Source organism: Gymnoscopelus braueri (assembly GCF_963280865.1).
Source record: "Gymnoscopelus braueri genome assembly, chromosome: 5".
Taxonomy (NCBI): Eukaryota; Metazoa; Chordata; class Actinopteri; order Myctophiformes; family Myctophidae; genus Gymnoscopelus; species Gymnoscopelus braueri.
The window spans coordinates 15,083,011-15,105,666 of NC_137606.1; the positions used below are offsets into that span (position 1 = coordinate 15,083,011).

At 41.6% G+C, this 22,656-nt stretch overlaps 2 protein-coding genes across 6 annotated transcripts in view; both read right to left on the reverse strand.

The window, feature by feature from the left end:
- The window catches only part of rasa2 (RAS p21 protein activator 2), a 49,171-nt gene extending 46,614 nt beyond the window's left edge, over nucleotides 1-2,557 (reverse strand). For all 3 annotated transcript variants that reach the window (XR_013933198.1, XM_080428856.1, XM_080428857.1), the window contains exon 1: nucleotides 2,437-2,557. Coding sequence is in view for 2 of the 3 variants with exons in the window: in XM_080428856.1 (XP_080284982.1) it covers nucleotides 2,437-2,494 (58 nt within the window). In the remaining variant the exon portion in view is untranslated. The remainder of the gene's footprint in view (nucleotides 1-2,436) is intronic.
- Nucleotides 2,558-7,130: 4,573 nt separating this feature from the next.
- zbtb38 (zinc finger and BTB domain containing 38) lies at nucleotides 7,131-19,684 on the reverse strand. 3 transcript variants are annotated; one of them, XM_080428737.1, is made up of 3 exons: nucleotides 19,584-19,684; nucleotides 18,682-18,972; nucleotides 7,131-11,747 (listed from the first exon to the last, which is right to left on the reverse strand). In XM_080428737.1, the coding sequence occupies exon 3, from the start codon at nucleotides 11,745-11,747 to the stop codon at nucleotides 8,142-8,144; it is 3,606 nt and encodes a 1,201-aa protein (XP_080284863.1). In that variant the 5' UTR covers nucleotides 18,682-18,972; nucleotides 19,584-19,684; the 3' UTR covers nucleotides 7,131-8,141. The 3 variants fall into 3 exon arrangements, with proteins under 3 accessions (XP_080284863.1, XP_080284865.1, XP_080284864.1); XM_080428739.1 differs by lacking the exons at nucleotides 18,682-18,972; nucleotides 19,584-19,684 and adding an exon at nucleotides 16,115-16,409; XM_080428738.1 differs by lacking the exons at nucleotides 18,682-18,972; nucleotides 19,584-19,684 and adding an exon at nucleotides 16,033-16,409.
- Nucleotides 19,685-22,656: the final 2,972 nt, after the last annotated feature.

Consider the following 22,656-nt stretch of genomic DNA (forward strand, 5'->3'; position numbering starts at 1 on the left):
GTCGTGCAAAACGGGCCCCTCCAGCAAACTTTGTAAGCCAATCGTAGTCAATCTGAATAGAATCCAAAACATCTGACAGATACACCTTGATGACATGACTACAGAGATAATGTGTGCCAATTTGGGCGAGGTTTAGACAAAATCTGTCAAAAACTGCAAAGAAAACACAACATGGCGGAAAACTTGTCATGTGGAAATTATTTGGAGAGTTCCGTAATGATCCAAGGGAAATTGTATGACCTACGGTTCAAGAGTTATAGGACAAAATGTGAATCGGCCTGTTTTAGCGCCACCATGAAGCCAATTAGAAAAATGTAGGGTGTCATTTCTTCCTTGGCCTAGTGGGAATGTGCATGCAAAGTTTCACTGCAATTGGACCCTGCGTTTTGTTCAAAACAGGCCACTCCTGCCAACTTTGGAAGCCAATCAGGATAGAATATGAAAGATCCGACAGATACGTTAATTACAAGACTATAGAGATCATGTGTAGCGAATGCGATGCATGTGATGTTTGGACAAAATATGTAGGAGTAATATAAAAGAAATGTTTTGCTAAAATCGGTCATCTGCAGTGGTGTGTTCTACCGTGTTATCCGATATACGTAGTATGACGTGCAGATTTCTTTTTTTTTAAGCGTAGCCCTCTACTAACTATTTAATCTATTGACCACTCGCAGGGAATGATTATCGTAGGCCCTCCGAAAAAAACGAGAACACACCACTGGTCAACTGGTAGCGCTATAACAGGCCAATGTGAAACATTTGGGGCAGAGGTTCTGCTCTGGCCTCCGGGGAGTGTCTGTGCACAGTTTCACACCGATCGGTCCAACAGTGCCAGAGATAAGCTGCTCACAGACAGACGGACACATGCACACAGAAAGACAGACGGATAGGGGGGCGAAACCAGTCTCGGTCATGCCTTCGGCCTGGCGGAGACAATTAGAATGCTAAAGCAATTGCATAAGAGGCACAAACTTGTTTAAAATAACTTCACCTGGCTTTATAATACTGGGGTTATTTGAATCACAACAAGGTGATGAAATCACAAAACGTCACACACACAACTTCCATGTATTTACTAACACTTTGAACCTGGTCTACTTGTGAAGAGCAAGAGGCTTGCCAGCTAATTAGGGTGAAAGCCAGCAGCTTTCTAACAGCTTTGTGAAGCTTACGGTTTTGTAACTTGGCGTTATTTTAAAGCTACTTTAGAAGCTGGTCATATAAGGTTAACCCTGAGCGACATGTTGACTTCTGATGCGAGTCGAGTGTGGCTTAAAAACACACCAAACGACACGATAACGTTACAGTGATTTAGTGCGAATTTAAAGTAACGTTTGACTGCCAACAACATTAACATAATAACGTTAAACTTCAGCCATCTCGCTTTTTGGCCAACTAGCGCGAGCAGAACGTTGTGTATTCACTTGTATGTATTTACTATTTATTGTTTTTTTTTTATTGAAACGCAGGCACAATAACGTGACTGACTGCACACTGACCAAGAAAGACTACTTTTTTTTGGGGGGGCAGTGCAGTCCAGTCACAGACAGTGGTGGAAAAAGTACTCACTTGTTGAAACTTAAGTAAAAGTATAAATACCACAATGTAGAAATACTCTGTTAGAAGAATTAGTCCGGTATTCAAAATGTACTTGAGTTAAAGTACAAAAGCATTGGCATCAAAATGTACTCAAAGTACCAAAAGTAAAAGTACTCATTGTGCAGAATGTCCCATTTCAAATGTATAAATTATTTTTGAAAATAACTCATCTAAAAGCTTACAATGCGTGAAAATTATATTCTATTTTCAAATGGCCGAATTATCATTATTATTATTATTATTATTAATAATAAAAATCTACAAAGCAACAAGCAACTAAAGTTTTTAGTAAAAAGTACACAATATATGCCTCTGAGATGTAGTAGAGTAGGGGGGGGGGGGTATTGGAAATGCAATACTCCAGCTACGTAAAAGTACCTCAAAATTGTACAGTCCTTGTCTTGAGTAAATGTACTTAAGTTACTTTACACCAGTGCGTGCAGTGAAGTCAGTCACACACACACAGACTCAGTTCCCTGAATGAATCATTCACAACAAGCTAGTACTAGTAGCTGTTGTTAGCTTCCTGCGCTGTGCTGCCTGCTAGCCGGCGACACTTCGTCCGTGTCGCCGCGGAGCGGACCCCCCCATTAACACAAATGACGTCTTTTCAACAGAAAAGAAGCGTCGACGCAGACTTTTTTTTTAAAAACAAACACGTCATGTTTTTGTCTGAGTGACGCAACGAAGTCTATAAATTAAAGCTTTAACGAAAGCACCGCGCCCCTCTCTCTCTCTCCCCTTCATCGACCGCTCACCCCCCGCCTAACAACGTATCTCCCTTGGGAGAATATGGATAAAAACATTGACTGTAATAATAACGTTCAAACTTACATATTTTACCCCGCACGCTCTGTAAAATCCGTATTCCCATGTCGTCTTCTTCCGCCATGGTCCGTGTTTGACTGTGTGTTCACACTGCTTACTGCTACTACGCTGCTTTTATCATTATCGCTTTATGAATGCAGAGGCAGTGAGGGCCGGCCTACAGCCTACTGGAGGCTAGGCTACGGCGTGACGCTGACATGGAGTTGTTGCACTCCGTGGAGGCGGTGTCGCGCGCCGGAAATAGCTGATTTTCAAGCCAGACCAGTGGTTCTCAAACTTTTTCATGGTCCCCGACCCCCGGACCCCACTTTGAGAACCAATGGAGTAGAGTAGACAGTGGTGGGAAAAGTACTCACATCTCTTAAGTAAAAGTATCATACTGCTTTGTAGAAATACTCTGTTACAAGTAAAAGTCCGGAATAATTTTTTTTAGCCTATAGTAAAAGTACAAAAGTATTGGCATAAAAATGTACTTGAAGTACCAAAAGTAGAAATTGATTGATTGATTGAATTATGATGTACTTTATTTAGTAAGACATGAGAAAAACAGTAGGCCTACATGGAAGTACAGATCATTCTAAGGTCTAAACTGGAAGGCTCATAAGCACTAAGCTTGTTTAAAATGAGATCCTCACGCACACAAATCATGATGCAATCTGCATAATGAGAAATAACTAATTATGCAGATTGCAGAATGTCCCCTTTCACAACTTTTCAAATGCATGAAATGTATAATTTTTTGTTGTTGAAAATAGCAGATCTACTAGCGCAAAATGCATGCATCAACACATTGTGAGCTTGTAGATCGGCTATTTTCAAATGGCCGAAATGTATAGGGCTTAAGTGGTTACTGTATGTTTTGTAATAATCAAAGTCTACATGTAACTTAATTTGTAGTAGAAAAATATTTAGTAAATATTCCAGTAAAAGTAAAAAATACTCAAAACTGTACTTAAGTACAGTACTTGAGTAAATGTACTTAGCTACTTTACACCACTGCTTGTAGATTGGCTATTTCCGGACGGAACCTTCACCGGGGCCTCGAGCCACGCATCAAATGTTTCAGCTTGTTTTGGACACCCACGTGTTGTTACCCAATTTTGAGGAGGGCTGCTGAGGGAAACCATTATTAGGGCTTTGCCAGCCAGTCGAAGCTATATCATAATTTCGTGATCACATTCTGAATCTGCCCGGATCAGGGAAGAAGAAGCTTCACGACTTCAAACTAAAAAGTGAGAGCTTGACTTCGCCCTTCGTTCATATTATTTAGGGATCATTTAACCGTTTGATTGACTGTTGCCTTATGGTGTAGAAGAAGTCTCGGTTTCAGTTTCATTTTATTTGACATTATTAAAGGCATAGTGTGTAACTTTGCCCTGTGTAATATACTGGTGTAATACATGTTTTACTAATCATTTCCCCTCTATACAGGGTTGAGCTGAAGGGGGGTCGTCGACCCCTTAGTTCCCAGGCTGGGGGCTCGCGCGTGCTCCACATGCACGAGCGAGCACTCACCGTCAGCCGCCCGCGAACCGTCAATCATTAACACAACAACGCACCGTCAGGGGCGAGCTATATTATACCTCTATGGGGGCGAGCCGTCTTTAACACCTTTAACAATGGCCTCAACCTGGCTGCTTTGCATAACACTAAAGCCATGGAGTGTGAAAGGGTTAATCGCTTAGCAGAGGACAAGAGCTAGTAGCCTGCCAGACACTCACAAACTTATCCCTGTCTAGCTCTGGTCCATAGCGTTAGAAGGAGTTCTCCTTAACGTTATGGTACTTTCGATTCTTCCCCTCGCACCGCGGTAGCGCAGCCTCTCGTCTGTAGTAAAAATAAAAAATACACTTTTGGTATTCACCAAAACAAAGACGGTTTAATGGAGTTGAAAGCCTATTCTACTAAGTGGGAACACTGTGAGCCCCCACCTCACGTCTAAAATACACTTTTTGGCCAGAAAAGAAAATATTTCACCGGAAGGAAGAATCTGGTCTAATAGGAAAATTCCATTGACCAGATCTGTAGAGGGCACTGTGGAGTAACGAAAAACAGGTTTTAATTCCGGTGAAATATTTTCTTTTCTGGCCAAAAAGTGTATTTTAGACGTGAGGTGGGGACTCACAGTGTTCCCATTTAGTAAAGTAGGCTTTCAACTCCATAAAACCGTCTTTGTTTTGGTGAGTAGCAAAAGGGTTTTGTTTTTATTTTTTACTTGTTTTAAAAAACACTGTTTTAAAAGCAATGTAAGTCTTTAAAAAAAAAGTTATTCAAGTAAAGACAAGTTGATTGATTATTTTAAGTACTTATGTGTGGGTGAATATATGTAAAGGGCTTTTATATAAAAAAAGGAAAATAATGTTGCTATGTTGGATATGCAGGCATGTTGCTATGTGCACATGCCTGCGCGTGCACGTGCGCGCGCACGTGACGTCATAAAATATAGCCCCCTTAGTTAAAAAATCCACAGCTCACCACTGCCTCTATACCAGCAGTTATCATCAGCCACTGGAGTAGTGTGGTGTGGTGGTGTTTACATGCAGTCTGCAGAAACAAATTGACCTCTCTGTATTTTTTTGTGTTTTCACTGTTTGTTTTGGTTGCCCAAAATGCCCCTGTCTACCAAAACAAACTGTGAAATCGCCAGCAAGAGCCAGGGGCAGTGTGTGAGTTCAGTTACACCATCACACTACTCCAGTGGCTGATAACTACTGGTATTGAGGGGAAAATGAATGTTTTGTTTTGTAAACACAGAGCAAAGTTACATATTATTATGCCTTTAATCCCTGTTGGATATGCTACATCATACACAGGCACTAGGTTGTTGAACTGAGCAACCCAGACTTTAATTATGGTAGCATAGCATCACTCTTTTAATACAAGAATGATCTTATATTAAATAAAATGGAACAGGGTTTCCGGTTTTCCCTTGGTCGTATACACTAGCAAGTGTTCCAAGAAAAGTGCAGTATCTTTCAATTATATTTTGGTAACAAACCCGTTTTCTCTTTTATTCTTTCAAGATCATGTGAAGCAGTGAGCATCACAGCAGGACCCAGGTATGATCAGTGGTGGAAAAAGTATTCAAATGTTTTATAGGGCTGAAGTGGGTAATGTATGTTTTGTAATGATAATACAAATCTACAAAGTAGACCTAACTAGTAACTAAAGTTTTCAAATAAGTGTAGTGGAGTAAAAGTACAATATTTGCCTCTGAGAGTGGAGTAGAAGTAAAAGTACCGAAAATTGGAAATACTCCAGTAAAGTAAAAAATACCTCAAAATTGTACTTAAGTACAGTACTTGAACTTTAGTAAAGTTAGTTACTTTACACCACTGCGTATGATTGTGCACAAAACCTGTTTTATCCATGAATTGTCGTGACAGTGTGGTCTTATAAAGTCAGGCACACTCTTCATCCAAATACTGTTTATGGATCAACTCTATTCTTGGTGCTTTAATTGGTTATTGGGCTTATATTTGCTTTGTGATTTTGTTGAAATTTCACATATATCAATAGTACCAAACTTAAAATCAAATCAAAGTTTTAGATTTAAGTGACAACATGGCCATCTTCTGCAACTCCTTGTATGTGGTCTTAAATGATCAGCCTACATTTAGTCTATAATCTTTAACTTGGCATGCAGTGGACTGGTTACACATGACTTTCTGTGGCATTTTACCACAATGAAAATGTGGAAAAGTACTTAAAACCGGCCTTATCATAAATATTTACAGCCAATTATTTGTAAGAGAATGTTTTTTACCCCGTTCTCCCCAATTTAGTCGTTATGCCAATTAGTTCCTCCCCACACACATTTTGTGTGTCGTCAGTCACTGCCGTTATATCCCACTGACTCACGTGCCAGTGAGGAGCCCCCACTGGGAGGACGTCGTAGAGCCTTCGTCCTACTCCTCCCGCCCAACACTCCCTGTTGACAGGTGCCGCCCCAGGAATATGTGCAGTGACAAATATCACTCTCCCTGCCTTGCTTCTCTCCCCCGACACGTGCCAATTGTGTTCGTATGAAGACGCTCGGATGCCGGATGCACCACACGGTGGATTCGATTCGTGAAGCCTGATGTACTGTAATGGTTCAAACTACTTTTAAGACCGTCAGATATCAGAATCACTTGTTTTTAAAATATCTTTACTTTGAAATTATTATGATATAAATGGATGGATATTTAATTTCCTGCATCCATTTTTTCATGGACTGAACAGGATAGCATTATAACAAGCATGTTGAGCAATATTGTTTTCACACCTGAAGCTTATGGCCTACCTGTTAGAATTCAAGTCACTTTCCATGAATGCGCAAGAAAGCAGGGAACATCTATGGATTGTGTCATTAAGGCTAGACCGTGAATGCAGATTTGCAGTGCGGAATGTTAAGTGGGAAATCTCACATGAGCTGCTGGTCTCTCAGTGAAATTTAATAGAGGAACAGTGACCGAAAATTTCAATTAAGATAATTGATACGTTTTTTCTTTCTACCCCCAAAAATGCATTTCTTCATACTTTGATAATCTATTGGACATCTAACAAGTTCCCTACCAGATGAGTATCTTTGAGTGTCTAATCATTTGCAGCTCATGACAAATCCAGACTGATGGGTTTTAATTCACAAAACTGAAAAGGACTGCTGTTTGTAGTAGGTCATGAAAAAACAAGCATATCGTAAAATTGCTGCTTATTAATGTAATTTATTTTATTAGCTTTAGTGTTTTATACATCGTAATTGCACAAAGGTAATAACATTGGTGTCTGTGGTAGAAATGATAACAATGGTGCTCATATTAGAATTGTGTATTAATTAGGAAAGTATTAAATCAAAACAAACATAGTCTTACTGTAAAGTGCAACTAGCCATGCCTAGTTAATTGAAAGGGTCAGTCAGGAATGTGGAAACACTCAGAATTCATGGTATTTTCCCACATACTTTTATAAAAGGAGCATCTGAACACAAGGCAGTCAGAAGTATTGCAACTTGAAGGGGTGAGAGGTCACCCCTTCACTCCAGTCAGAAGTATCCCAAACCTCTCACCCCTTCACTGTGGTCACAAGTATCCCTAACCTCTCACCCCTTCACACCAGTCAACATATGCCTTCAATGCTAATCTCCTTTTGAAAACATGGAGAATTCCCTGCTTAATATAGATTTAAATAATACTTTATAAGACATCTTATCAGGATAATGGTCCTATTACTGAGTCTGCCTTGAACCCATAGAAACGCCATAAAATATACAAAAACTGCAAAATCTGCAAAGATGGAAAAAAAACACTGCCTACTTAGGAATGACGACATTCCAACTTTAACATTAGGTCTTCAGTTTCATAGTCTGTTGTCCATGGGTGACATTCTATTGAGCTCAGCTATCAAGACACAGTGATGCCTTGGGACCAAAAGTTAAAAACTATCAGATTTGGATTTTGGGTGTTAAAGACATATAGCCTGATATTTGATGAAACAAACAAAAAAATCTTATTAACATGTTTGCTGAAAAAAATCCATGATCACATATTGGATATCAAAGTGATGCTGTTTTTTTGTTTTGTCTTTAACTACCCAAAATCCAAATATGATCCACTTGGATAGGGATTGAAAGTTTTGAACTCTTGGGCCCAGGGTATATTATATTATTTCATTTAATAAACTCGAGTAATAGCTTATAGTCCATTTGTCATTCATTATGTTTTCTCTTATAATCAGTTCTGGCCATCAAAAAAAGGTTCCTGTTTACATAACCATTTCTCAGGCTTGTTCATGGACATGGGGGTTGGTTTTGTTTCAGAGTCATTTTTCCAAAAAGTATGAGAGGGCTTCTCGTGGTTTATCGGTCTGACCAATAGTCCCTTGTAGTTGTTTCTGTCATGGGCCTGCTTTTTTGACGTTAGATGCGTAGGATGTTGCATATTGATTCTTTTTTTGGCTATTTTATGTTTTAATTTTGGTGATGCCAGGGAAATAATTGTGTCAATGCAAGAGGATGGACTTTTGATAGTGGAATGTGAGATTTCCTGATAGGGCATAGGAGCCAATGGCATGTAGTCGTCTGTGTCCTCAGTCTTAGGCTTCAGTTTATCTATGGAGAGATGTCCTCTTCTTAACTCACTACTTTTCACATCGGCACTGTCCTGATAATCACACTCCTCTGTTTTGATGCCATGTTGTTTATCGTCTTCTTCTGGGTCGGTTGAGCGTTTGGAGCGTGGTGGGTAGCTGTCATATTTATACCCTTTACCACTTGTATCCTGGTGTTTTTTCTCATGGCTTCTCTTGGTGGCAAGGTAGAGAAAACGTTGGGGACAGTAGGAGCAGTGGTACTTCTTCTCTGTGCTTGGGCTGCGGGGTGTGACATCGAAGCAAGAGCCATTTTCCATACAGCTATTGCAGATGTAGTCTCCACTGGCAGGGGCCTCACCAGGGGGGCCCTGCTTACCACAGGTTCGACAGAAACATGGATGAGAGCCAATTATATGTGCTTTCAGGCCAGACTCTGTGATGAAGGAGCTGTCACAGATGTCACATGTATAATTGGCCCTAGGGCTGCTGTTCCTTGGACCGTGTTTCATCTCCCTGTTACCAGCTGAGATACCCTCGTCTGTATCCCTGCATCTTCTGCCTTGGTAGGTATCACTGGCTGCAGTCCGAGATGCAGCAAAACGGTATTGCTTCTCCTTTCTATGCTTAAATCGGAGCTTCTTGCTCTTCTTTTTCGGTTTGTAAGAATAGTAGGGACGCCAGAGGTTGTCCCCTGTGTCGCGGTCGCTGGGGTCTTCATACGTTTCTGGAGTGACTTCAGTTTGGAGCCGGAGGCTGGGGCTTTCTGTGCTGCATCTAGTTGGATGGCATTGTCCTGGACTCTCTGCCTGGCCCAGTTGCCTGCTTCTCTTTCTCTTCCTGGGGAACAGCTTAGAACCCTTGATTCTCCGGCGGATGATGGCTTCATTGCCTATTTTCACCGTTATCTGGCAGAGGGGTAGTGCGCTACTGTGCACAGATGGACCTGAGCATGCAGGCTTGGCAATGTATGTTTCGGTCTTTGCCCCAACCATTTTGTCAGGCGCCAGACTTTCTGACCCCGACAGTAACATCTCCTTGGTCATAGCTTCAACTCTTTTTGCTGCTTCCGATAGCTCACCTAGCTTGTTAACAGTGCTCAAAGATTGTGCTAAGAATGGTATGTCATGACTGGTGTGATCGGAGTTGGTTAATGCTTGAATGTTGTCCCCGTAATCCAGAGCAGGGGACTCTGCATCCCCTACAGTGCTCAAGCTTTGGTCAATGTCTTGGTCACAGGGCTGGTCAAAACTGATTCGAGGCATCACCGATGCTACCGTTTTAGTTGTAGCCATGAATGTCACGGGCATTGGGAACGCAGCTGCATCAGGGCTGCTGATAACGCCATTTTCCTCAAATGATGAGATGAGCGAGTTACATTCTAGCGGAGCTTGACCGCCTTGATCGTCTTCTACACCGTCTGAATATGTCTGACTGTATGTCTTGTATCGTCTCTTTCGAAACTTCATTGGCAGAAGCCTATACAGTTTGATGGGATAAACACTGGCTTTAAATCCACCATTGGCTGCCTTTTTTTTCACAGCTAGTCTGGGATCAATACCGTGAAAGGTCTTCTGATGGTTTTTTAAGACATAGTAGGTCATGAAGGTCTCTAGGCAGAAAATGCACTGGTAACGGCGTTCACCTGTGTGCCAGACTTCATGTTTGGTTCGGTATTCTGCCAGAGCAAACACTTTATTGCAGTAATGACAGGGGTAGGCCCTCTGCCAGGAATGCACATTCTCATGGCGTTTTAGACTGGACAAGGTGACATACACCCTCTTACACACACTACAATTGTAAACCCTCTGTCCACCACCTGGCTTCACCACCTTCTCCACAGTCTGCTGTTGCACTGTTTGGTCCGTTTGGATGGGGTCTGAGTCTAAAGAGATGGAGAGCTCAGCAGGAGCTAGCTGCGATGCCTGGCTCTCCATGCTCTGCACATTGTCTGAATGTTGATCCACTGCATTGGTCTCTTGGTCTGTGGGATCTAGTTCAGGTGGGTCCCTTGAGGCTTTGGGGCAGACCTGTTCATGGTTACGCAGGCGTTTGAGATGCATGAACTTCCTTTGGCAGAATTTGCAGTAAAGATGACTGACAAAACGTTTCTTATGTACTTCTGTGTGAATGGCGAAAAGAGCTTTATTGGTGAATATCTCTGGACAGTATTCACATCCATAGATTGATATGCCGTCTGCTGTGTGAGGGGAAAGGTGAGGCGGGTCCAGCTCTATGTGAGCATCCTCGTGGGCCATAGGTGGCGCTGTGTCTCTACTTGTTTCTGCCTCTGAATAAAGCGAGGGTGGTGTCATGACTAGAGTAGGTGTCGTCATGACAGCATCAGCTAATTTGGGGCTATTGGTAGTTGCTACATCCGTGTGTGGTACAGTTTGTGTTTGGGGAATACCTCTGGCCAAAGCGCCTCGTAATCTGTGGCGTTTTTTAAGTGGGCCTATATTGCGGCTGTGGGATAGCGACTTGGACTGTATCTGTGGGAGCTTAGAGACCTTGTTGCTGCCCCCTGAACAGCTATCTTTTTGCTCAACAGCCTGACTTACTGCATATGAGTGCTCTGAAAGGGCATGTGTGGGCTCATTATTTCCAGTAAGGCCAGAAGGAGCAGGGCAACTACCAGGGGCCTGTCCCGCATTCGGTGACTGCCTATCTCCATTGGTTAGAATCAGCGGGGTGAAGGGGTTGTTCCCAGGACCCACTTCAGTGATGGAAAAAGCATTGGTGATCCGCGGGCCTTCGGTAATTTCAATCTCCTCAAACGTTGGAGCCTCATTCTTTGTTTTCTTTAGTATTAAGTCCTTGCTAGCGTCTGTAGTTTTAGCATTCCCTGGCACATTTTTTGAAATGCCTGAGCCCCACCTCTCCTGTTCTGCTAGTCCCTCTAAAAAAGGAATCCCTAGTCTTTTTCCAGCTGCCACAAGGCCTCCTGTGTCCTCTGTACCAATTGAAGTCACTTTGGAGCAGTAGATGAAGTTGAGGATGCTGGCAAACACGTCAGACTTCAGGTCCATCAACTCCAGCACCTGGCCAGAACTCCAGGCCTCTTGGGCAGTCAAAGCGTTCCTGAAGTAGCCACTGCAGGCCACTAAGATATTCCGATGGGCACGGAACTTGACATCCTCCACCACAATTGTGACGTCGCAGAAGAGCCCCTGTGAGCGTTGTTCATTGAGCTGGCTGAGCACAATGTCGGCATGAGTGCTGTCCATCAGGTCCTGAGTGCCAGAAGTCATCTAAGTTGGGAAACAAACAGATGAAAAAAAGTGTTCAATTTGAATGAAATATAAAGATGTAAATGTAACAATTTGATTGATGGTGTCATATGTTTCACAAAAATGAGGGGGTTGTTGGCTAAGACAAAGTTGTGTACTGTAAAACAGGTGTGTATCAGTTTTATAATAGAAAGGAAAATTAGCTGCTTTAACCTTTTAACACTAGATGGCAGTATGTGCAGGCACATGGTGTGTGTGTGTGTGTGTGTGTGTGTGTGTGTGTGTGTGTGTGAGAGAGAGAGAGAGTGACGTTGCTGCTGGAGAAATGTTCTTTGTCAAAGTCACTGATTAGTTAAAGCTACAATCTGTTGATGCCAAAGATTGTCACTCTCTCCCAAAGTTTTATTCTTTAAAACGGAATACAAGCTTGCAGTCCTAGATCAGGGGTCATCAATCCCTGGGCTTGTGATTTTCCTCAAACTATATTTTTGACAAGGACATACAAAATGAGTGGTCAATAAGATTACCATAAATAAAATACTAATGCATACTAGTCCAGTCCAGTAGACATTGAGAACACATGTTGTGTTTTTAAAGAGGGAGAGTGGTTAGTCCTCTTCCCTTTTAGCTTTATTTTTATTTTATTAGTAAGTAGGAAAGCTGAGAGGTAAGGCGTAGATTGAGCAATTTGTAACCCATTTTCAAAAATTGCTTTAAAAGTCAAGTGTATTATTGTTATTATTTCCATGGCCATCTCTGCTCTTTTGTCTACTTTCTACATCACTTTCTAAATCAAAGTGATGGCTTTGAACTTTTCAAAGCATTAAAGACAATCGGAGACGGTGAGAAGAATTGTCATATTGACTTCATCCACCAGTCATTACTCATAAGCATGGAAGACATTTATTTTTAATGGTTCTCTGCAGTGACGTTTCTGGGTGTACTGGCACCCTAGGCCAGTGGTTCTCAAAGTGGGGTCTGGGGACCTTGAGGGGGTTCCAGGGGGTCCCCAGCAAAATAGCTTAGCATCAAAATATGTTTAACCACTTTAAACCTATTTTATACATCAGCATACAACAATGGACAGAAGGCATCTTGATGAGAGTGCCTGTTGTGAATATGAACAGTGTGGATAATTCAATATCATGATGATGAGTGACTTGCAATTATATTCTGAGTTGATTTGACTAGAGAGGTGTCCAATAAATATTATAAATAAATAAAATACAATCCTTTTTTTAATTTTTATGTATTGAAGTAAAAGTGAAAGTTGTGATGGGTAGGCTATAAAGGGTAGGCTATAAACTCAAGTAAAGAATAGAAGTATACCAGTATACCACTGGTATTTCTGCATTAATTAAATCAGTGTCCTACCTATTCTGAAGAAAACCAGCCACTGTATACTGGCTCTAGTATTTTTATTTTCTAAATAAATGGACAAGTCTTGCCATGTCCGTCCGTGTATGGACACATTGATGACCCCTGTCCTAGATTTAGCTTTAACCACAAATATTGATTTAAAATGTAAACATGATTTAAGTGTTATATAGTACTGTAGGTAATGCTACAATTTCATCAAAGATTCCCAGATGCAGTATTCTCCGCTTGTGCTGATCAGTCTACTTCTATAGTTTTGCTCAACAACTGTTCCTATTTCTTCCATGAAATGTCCTGTTGGTGTTAATTAGATTTTTCTTCCATGAAGATTTACTCATTACCCAAACTGGCTTAGTACATGTAATCACAGAATACAGTTACAAGAAGATAACTGAGTGAAATGAAAAAAGAAAATCAATAGTTTACTACGCAAACATAGATGGCATGCAGGGAGTGTTGGCCTGCAACTGGTGGAGTGGGCCATGAACACGTTGTGACTCATTCATATGATCATCATCGCTCTTCATTACATTCGTGTTGGTTAACTTCCTGTTCACTTCTGTGCATCTTGCCAACAACTCATATGTGATTTCTCTCATTCTTCTCCTAGCCCAGGTTAATATGAAATGAAACACCAGACGTGAGAATTTGAGTGGGTGATATACAGTACTTCACTCAGTGCTAGCATCTGATTTAGTTCACTATTGGTACGCAGCGAAGGGATGTTTTTACTGTTCTCACCCACACCTCTGCCTCATATCAAACTGTAGGAACAGTTAATCAACATCCTGTGAGGCAGAAAGAGTCATACAAATAAAGTACCGTAGAAGCTTGATAATCAATAAAGGCTGAGATGATGACTTTTTATGAGGAGGTGGGTAACTAATCTCACACACACACACACACACACACACACACACACACACACACACACACACACACACACACACACACACACACACACACACACACACACACACACACACACACACACACACACACACACACACACACACACACACACACACACACACACACACACACACACACACACACACAAATCTTTGAAAAAGTACCCATCACTCAGGCAGGGGTGATGCTATAATTGTATGCATGTGAGAATTGATGGGTTATGAGTCATCACTTGAGTCATCTAGTCTTCATCCCAACACAAATAGGAGGCTGGTTGTATCTGCCTGGACAAGTAAGCCGAGTTGGATGTGGTGAACTCTCTGACCTACATACAGTAGATAGACCCTTATTAATCTAGAGGGAAATTCAGTCATCATAGCATCTCCACAGTAAGGATGAAACAAAGATTTAGGTACGTGTAGAGAACAAGTACAGATCAAGATGGTACATTCAAATGTCGCGCAGAGGCCAGTCACAGTTCTTTATTTAATTTAATTAGATTTAATTTCTTCATTTTAGGGTATAAGTCATACCGTTTAATATATTCCATCAATGCTATATTACCTGAATGGTTAATGTGGGAAAAATAGTAAGAGTAAGCCCTTTTGGCTAAAGGTCATCTTTGATTTTCAAAGAGCACAATGTTCAGAATCATACGGCCATTTTCTCCTTCTGTTCAATATGGGAGTGATTTCAAGGATGGTAAAATGGTTGTGCGTTTAAAGGCTGTCATTTGTTCCTGCTCTAAATAAGCATGATATCATGACATTTATTTTCAGATGTCCCTTTAGTTAATTGCTACCCCGGAGGGACCCCTGTTATGCAAAACAGGGTTCATTTAAATAATCTCGTGAAGTTGTCCTTTGTACTGTCAGCTACTGTCACACACATTTCTGAACCCATGAATACAAATTAATAGATTTAAACGATTCAAATTACACTGTAAAGCTGTGTAATTTGAACCATATTAAATGATCTGACAAGTAAATATAATCTTAAATTTTATTTTGTGCTCACTTTTGTTGATATTGTTCACGCAATGTGTACAATGTTAAAGCAGAGTTCAATTTTTATATAAGGCTAAATAAAAGGTAATATCATTTACAATTATATTTTTTTATCAAAACAGTGTGTGCAATTTTTGCAATCATTGTCATATATATATATATATATATATATTTTTTAAATTGATGTAATTTTTAGTTATGTGAAGGTGCCATAATTACAATATGGCTGCCAGTGCTCTCATATCACTGAAAACACAGCCAGCCTCCTGCCTCCCTCTTAGACAGGCCTCCGTTGCCACGGCAACATGCTGTGGCGCAGCACTTATTGGGATTCATCCGGATGGAGAACGACTGCATTAGCCATCCGGGAATTCAGTCCTTTCTCCCTCACACATACACACAGATATACTGTAGTACATCCTGCGCTTGATGAGAATATGCAACACAGAGCGCTTACGTGCAATGGAGGTGTCCTTTTGTCTTCACTTGGGTATACTGTGAACTGAATATGTGTTTACGAGTCTGAATATTTGTCTTTTTCTGCAGCAGAAACGCAATCGATGGACTTTCTCATCCAATAACAAGGAGCACTAAACGGCAGCCTTGATGCTGATTTTTCTGATTTGTGCTATTTATTGAAGCAATTACATTTTTACCCGTCCTTGCAGGCTACCATTTTAGTTCATCGTTTTCAGTTTCTACAATCTTTCCACACTGATGTGGTTAAGCGGAAATTTTCAGCGGAAATGTTTTAATTTTCGATAACGGATATGTTTTTGCCACACCCAGGCTTACTTCACCTTCAAAGCCTGTATAAAATGAATTCTTTACAACCTGCACCATAAAATCCCCTCATCGCCAACCACGAACCAAGCAAAGGCACTATAGCATACACTCATGTCAAACAAAGAGCGAAAATGTCAAAGCAAAAGCCATACTCAACGCACCACTGCAAAGCATATTTCCGCACAAAAGAGGTTGTAAATTGGGGGAAAACATGCAAAACATACCTTTAGTAAATCAGAGAAAATGATGCAGAGGGCAAACAGGAAACAATGTCATGCTGTGTCCCTCTTTTACAGCTTTACATACATTTTACTGTACATCAAGTTTCACCAGAGCGAGGGGAAATTTGATTTTGTTCTAAGCTGGTCGCTGAACAGCGATGCTGTCAAGAGCAGAGCTTTTTGTGTCCTCTTTCTTCCTCTCCTCTTAGTGCGGATGACTTCGGCTCCAACGTCCTTCGCTTCTAACCATGCAACCCAGGTCCTGGGCTACTTCTGTCCTGCCCTCTTATTCCCAGTCCCTCTTCTCAGACCCACTACAGCTACAGGAAAGATCAGCAGTTATGGCATATAGCTGAACTGGACTAAGGCTTTTGCCTCTGTGCTAGTCGGGCTACTGGAGCACTCTGAAGCTGCCAAGCAGGAAACAGCAACTTTTATTAAGCATGGCAGAGGGCTGCAGAAGGAGCGGAGAGCCGCTGGGTGCTTCATCACACAGCAGCAGCACAGCACGCGAGCAGGGAGAGAAAATGTTCAGCCGCATGGCTGGTGGTGGCGTACAACTGTCGCTGTTTTAAATCTACCTCAGCACCATAGCAGCCCAAATCTGTCCGCATCTCCACTCTGACCAAGAAAGAAATTCTCACATGCAGCTGCGGTGTGTCACTCTACTGCCTTTGCACACCTGCATAGTCTCTTTTGTCTTCGCTGCCGTACAGTAATTACTGTGACACCTTTCGCTTGTGTTTACACAGTGACTGTGGTTGCGTACTGCAATAAGAGAAAACCCTAATTTATCACTGCCATTTTTTGTATCTTACCAATCAAAAGGGGAAATGAACAGAAAGAACATAAGACGTTCTCTCACTCACATTATTGCAAAAAATATTTTTAAATGGAAGCAAGATTGCTACTGGCAGCTTCGCTGGAGCCACGCAGACTGTGGGTTTACCTATATAGAGGGTGCTGATTGATGCGAAAGCAGCAGATGCGTCAGCACTGCAGACGGGGTGAGAAAGGGTGGGGGTGGAGGGGGGCTGGTAGAGGCTGAACCAGACATGGCACGGTTAGTCTCATCACACTGTACACGCCAGAGTGTTAATAGAACTCAGAGAGTGTACAAATGGAACCGGTTTGGTCTCATTTGTACACTCACAGAGTTAAATTATCACTATGGTTTTTACTGTGCCCAAGCCTGCAAGGGAGCCAATGGCTCCTTTACCTGACTTAATAAGGAGTGACGTTTTTCCTTGTTTTTGTTTGGCCCCTCATCCCGATGTGCCGGCTTTGAAAGTTGCTTCGCTGAACCAGCCATTAAAATGTACATACACATGCTTGATTTCACACAACATAACTGATGTGCTGAATTGTCAGTCATTTCCTCAGAGGAAACCACATTGCTCTCTGTTTGTGCTCTGCAAGGTATGCTTGATGATGATTTTGACCATAACAAATCTGTTATGGTCAAACTGTTTATCAACCCCACTTTCTCTTGGCTTGTCACATGGTTATGTCTGTGACCACTATTTACACCATTACCATAAGCTTGGTCTACTGCTATTTCTGGTAGTGTCTGCAGGGCCCTGCTCTTCCTTGTTACCTGATTGCTCTCTAGGGCCCTGCATTTGCCCTGGGAGCAGCTAGTGCACTGGCTTGGCAGCAGTCCAGCACTCACACCTCCATAAGCTTCTGAACTTTGCTATGTTATAACAAAATCAGTTTTTTTTTGTCTATAGGCATGATGTGCTGCATTTCACTATGCAATCCTTAAGCCGGCAGCATACTTCAAAAGAAGTCCAAATGTTTTTGGCTTGCTGAAACCGAAGAAGTCCTATGGACCAAATTGTTTCATAATCAATGTAGTTCTGCTTTGAACGTTGGACGTTCCATTAGTTAAAACCCTGCCCATTTAGTATGGAATATGAATTTCTGACAAATCACACGATTTCTCATTCCCGTCATCTGCTGTGATTTCAGCTAGTTCGAAAATGTTGTAGGTGCAAAAGGTGCCGAAAACAACTTTGGTAAGGGAACACATTTGTTATCTCTACAATCACATTAAGTTAGTACAACCTCGCCACACTTAGTTCCTGCAAGAAGTATGATGCCTGCTTTAGAGTTCTATTACCACACATCTTCTCCACCCCATGGCTCGGCTGTGTTCCTTTATTCATTTTGTTACAGTCGTCCTCACCCCAAGGCTCAGCTGTATTCCTTTATTCATTTTGTAACAGCTATGCCTACATACTGATAATTGAAAAACACCCTTCATCCCCTTGTGCAGTGTTTTGAAAACTGCAAAGTAACCATCCATGAATAATATTTACAGTCTAGCAGTGATGGTTGATAAGCATCAATGAAAATTAAGCTAAACACAACTACTGTGAATAGAAAAGAGGATCTAGTCAAACCCGGTGAAATCATCACTTGTAAAACATAACTGTACTTGATATAACCTGGGACAGGACAAAGCACTATGCCTTAACTTCTCAGTAGGCCCAGATGGAGCCTGTGGGGACATCAACCAGCGGGGAGGCAAAGCTCATAGCACAAGGCTAAGTTAGGCCTCGTCCTCATGCTCAAAACATTCACACTCTCACAGCATACAAATCATTCCCAAGAGGGAATGATCTTTTGCACTTAGCAGCAGCCTACCAAAAATGCTTCTTCGTGGTCGTGGATGATCACAGCAGCCCTAGCTCACTCCTCTGCAGTGGAAGTGAGCAGTCTCTCTGGCGGTCGTGCAGGATGGGAAGTTAGGAGAATGCAGCTCCTGTGCTCCCTGTGGTCTGCCACCTTCTCGTCCCCCCCACCCCCCAGTCGTCGTAGTCTGGTGGCCCACTGTGGATCTGGCTGGTCCTCTTCCGGCTTGTTTTGGTGCCTGTCTGGAGGCCGCTGACACTACTGCGTCACTCCTGTTGCATCACTGACCCACAAAGAGAAGAGCTGAAAAGAGGGGGTGTGATGAGTGGAGGCAGAAGGATATGCAGAAAGGAGGCAGGGTTCGCTCAAAAAACAAACAAACAGATGAGCCTTCAGCTTGAGCTTAGCCTCACGTTCGGGCCCTGTCACAGTGGTATTCAGGAAGTGGTTCCGGGAGACAGACCTTTTATTGTTACGTAATGAATATTTTTTCCTCCCAAACAAGGCTCAGCTGAGAAAGGCGGTGTTCAGTGTTCAGCAGCTCAGGCTAATAATAGGCCTCAGTGCCAGTCAGTGCGCAGCCATGGCAGATCTGTTTCAACATCCATCTTTTCATTTAGACAGAAAAGCGTTATTTTGGATTCACAGGATTCACTTTTGGAAAAGTAGCATAATGATATACTATACACAGTTACTTTTTAAATTGTCAGTGGAAAATACAAAGACACCTTATTGGTGTGGCTGTTTGTTTTGTGGTCCTTATGTCTTTAAAGATGTGTTATAGGATAGATAGTTATAGGCTTACGTTGTTTTAGTGTAAGCTGGTTGTTTACATTTTATCTCTCATATGTAACAGTCTCAGTATCAGATCTTTTAAAGATGTACCCATTATAAGCAGAGAAAACAGCTCATACCTTTCATATTATGTTAATGTTGCTCCCATTCATTGTATTCAGGTGAGGAGGAAGGGCCTGCTTGTACGTTTTTAAAGTATGTTGAAGCCTTTAGGCCTGGAGATGGTGACGAAAATTACAGCACTTGTTTTGCACACGATACCCAAGGTTTTATTAGCTGGAGCCTCCTCCTACTAATGTCTAACCGTTTTTCACTGCCTTGTTGCTCCCTCTGCTGGCTACATTGTGACTTCAGCATCGTTTCCAGATCTATGATTCCAGATTCTTATCAGCAGCACTACACCAGCTGACCTACATGGCTAGCAGCAGACTTGAGCATAGCAGGGTCTTCCTCAGCAGAGGGCGCAACAACAGCTAAAAGTTGTTGTTCATAAACAATCAGTGTATTTTCCAAATGACATTTGACCGTGTTATGATTGTAGCTTTCTGCCTTGTGACTTGCTCAGATCCCTGGTGCATTAGCTGAATTGAAATGCATTATTCCAACCTATACTATGGGTAATGACAAAATCAGGCCCATGATTGAATCAACATAGCTGTAGAATACAACTCTCGTAGACGTATTTATGATTCTGACGTTTTCAATCTACGAGAGTTGTAGGGTTCACCCCCCATGGACACAGGGACTTTCAGCACTATACCCCGTAGACACTCCAAACATGTACAAATTGAAAATAAAGGTGCTTACCCCCAAATGTTAACTCTCGCTACGGGGCAGTAGTTTAATGTAATAATCCATATCTTTCAATAAAGAAGTGTTTTAATGCCGTCTGTGGCCAAACGCCATTTTTTCACCCTTGTTTACTTCCTGTTTACGTTGAGTGTAATTCCGGGTATGGGCGCGTTACTACCGCGACCACAGACAGCATTAAAACACTTCTTTATTGAAAGATATGTATTACATTAAACTACTACCCCGTAGCGAGAGTTAACATTTGGGCCGTGGGGGTAAGCACCTTTATTTTCAATTTGTACATGTACATGTACATGTTTGGAGTGTCTACGGGGTATAGTGCTGAAAGTCCCTGTATCCATGGGGGGTGAACCCTACAACTCTCGTAGATTGAAAACGTCAGAATCATAAATACGTCTACGAGAGTTGTATTCTACAGCTAGAATCAACATATCGTTGCTGTCCGGCAGGAACCAGCTAACTAAATTCTTCCGCTTTTGCATTTTCTTTCCATAAATCAGTGCTATTGAACACCCTTTACGTCTGTGTGTTGGTAAAAGAAATATTGAACCAATGAAAAGTATTAAAAAGTGCTTCTGACAAAAGCAGCTAACTCCATTGGATCCTCAAACTTTCTGCTAAACCAGCTAACTCCAGCAAAGGGGGGTGGAGTTAGCTGGTTTTGCTGACTCCAGGCTCCACCCCCTTTTGACCTCCAACCTCATTGTGAGCTTGGAGGTCCATAGACCATATTCACACGGCGGCCATGTTGCTATTAAGTCAATGAAGTGCCACCCCGGTTTCCACGGCAACGGGGTGGCAGTTTCAATGTTAAATTCCAATATGGCCGCCGTGTGAATATGGTCTATTCAGCTGTTCTTATCAATGATGAACAAAACCTCCTAACTCCTAACTTTTCCTGAAAAATAAACATTTTGGAGTTAGCTGGCTCCTGCCGGACAGCAGAGATATGGGAAATCAGGCACATCCCATTATGGTTTATTTAGACCTGTTGTAACCTATATATTGTTATACCTTTCATGCCGAAAACAAAAACAAAAAAACAAACAAAACACATTGATTATCCATCAAATACAAAGGTGTCTCCTTATGGAATGCCCATTTCCACCTAGTGGCTACCACATCCACCCTGATATCCTACAAAATAAGTTTAATAAATAAATAATTAGAATCTGATTCTAATTACCCACTCGGTTATTCAAGTGTTTCCCAACCTTTTTGGTGCCAAGGCACACCTGTGCCTGGTTATGACAGCACTCACCAAATAAAATAAAAAGGACAGAGAGGGTGCCTCAGTTTCACAGATTTTTTTTACAACTTGTTTTGCGTTGATGTAATGATAAAGAAACCTCAAACATACAAAACAGCACATACACATGTTCAATTTGGCCTACAAATACATATACTTTGTCAGTGCAATCAATGGAGGAGTCCCAAAAAGGGGGGGGGGGGGCATTTTAGAATCATCCTCAGTTATACTGTATACTGTTTGAAATGTACTTGTATGTAATTGAATGAGGCCAGGGGCCCTCTGGTATCTGTCAGTGAAATTATTATTGTAATTTAAGGGGGTGTAAGTAAGTGATATTCTTAAATAAACAAACAAACAAAAAGTGTTAAATAGTTCTATTGCAATCATTGTTATAATACAGGATACAGGATAAACAAATGAAATTGGAAGTGATGAAAGAAAAAAGAAATGTGAAGCTGTATAAATCACCTTTCTCTCCTGATAGGAAAAAATATCCAGGATAAAAATAATGACCTGAAAATGTATTTTCTGTTTACCAAAGAGCTGGATGGGGAAACACCTGTTACTGAAATATCACTCTGTAGCAATGATTACTACCTGAATAGAACTTTTTATGAAAAATATCACTTACATCCCCTATAATAACAGACCACGAGTCATGTATAAGTCGTGCTAGACACAAGTCAGTACAAAAGTAACAGTCCAAACAAACAGCCAGCACACACACTACAATAATGGGCAGAATGCCAAAGGAGCAAACCAAATATGAGTCTACAACTGCTGTGTGTGTGTGTGCCCTACAAAACGAAGTGCTTTATAGGATTTACCCATAACTGAGGTCATAGCTATACTCACGTTTGTTCTTCATGCACGCTTATCAGATATTCACAAGAAGAGACAAAGCAATGTTGGCTTAAATGGCTTCTTTGACCAGCCTGACTGTTAGTGTGGTCTGCAGTTTTACAGGGCGAGTGATCCTCAATCAGAGCTAATTCATTGCAGAAGGTGTCTCCCTCGCTGCACTTGAGGCTGCTCGTGGCCAAGGCAGGTTGACAGCAGACATTGACAGAGTACAAAGTACATCCATCCATTTTACATTTTATACAACAAAGCAAGAAAGTCAAAAA

Coding starts and splice junctions, on each gene's coding strand:
- zbtb38 (XM_080428737.1), bottom strand. CDS start 11,747: ATGACTTCTGGCACTCAGGACCTGATGGACAGCACTCATGCCGACATT.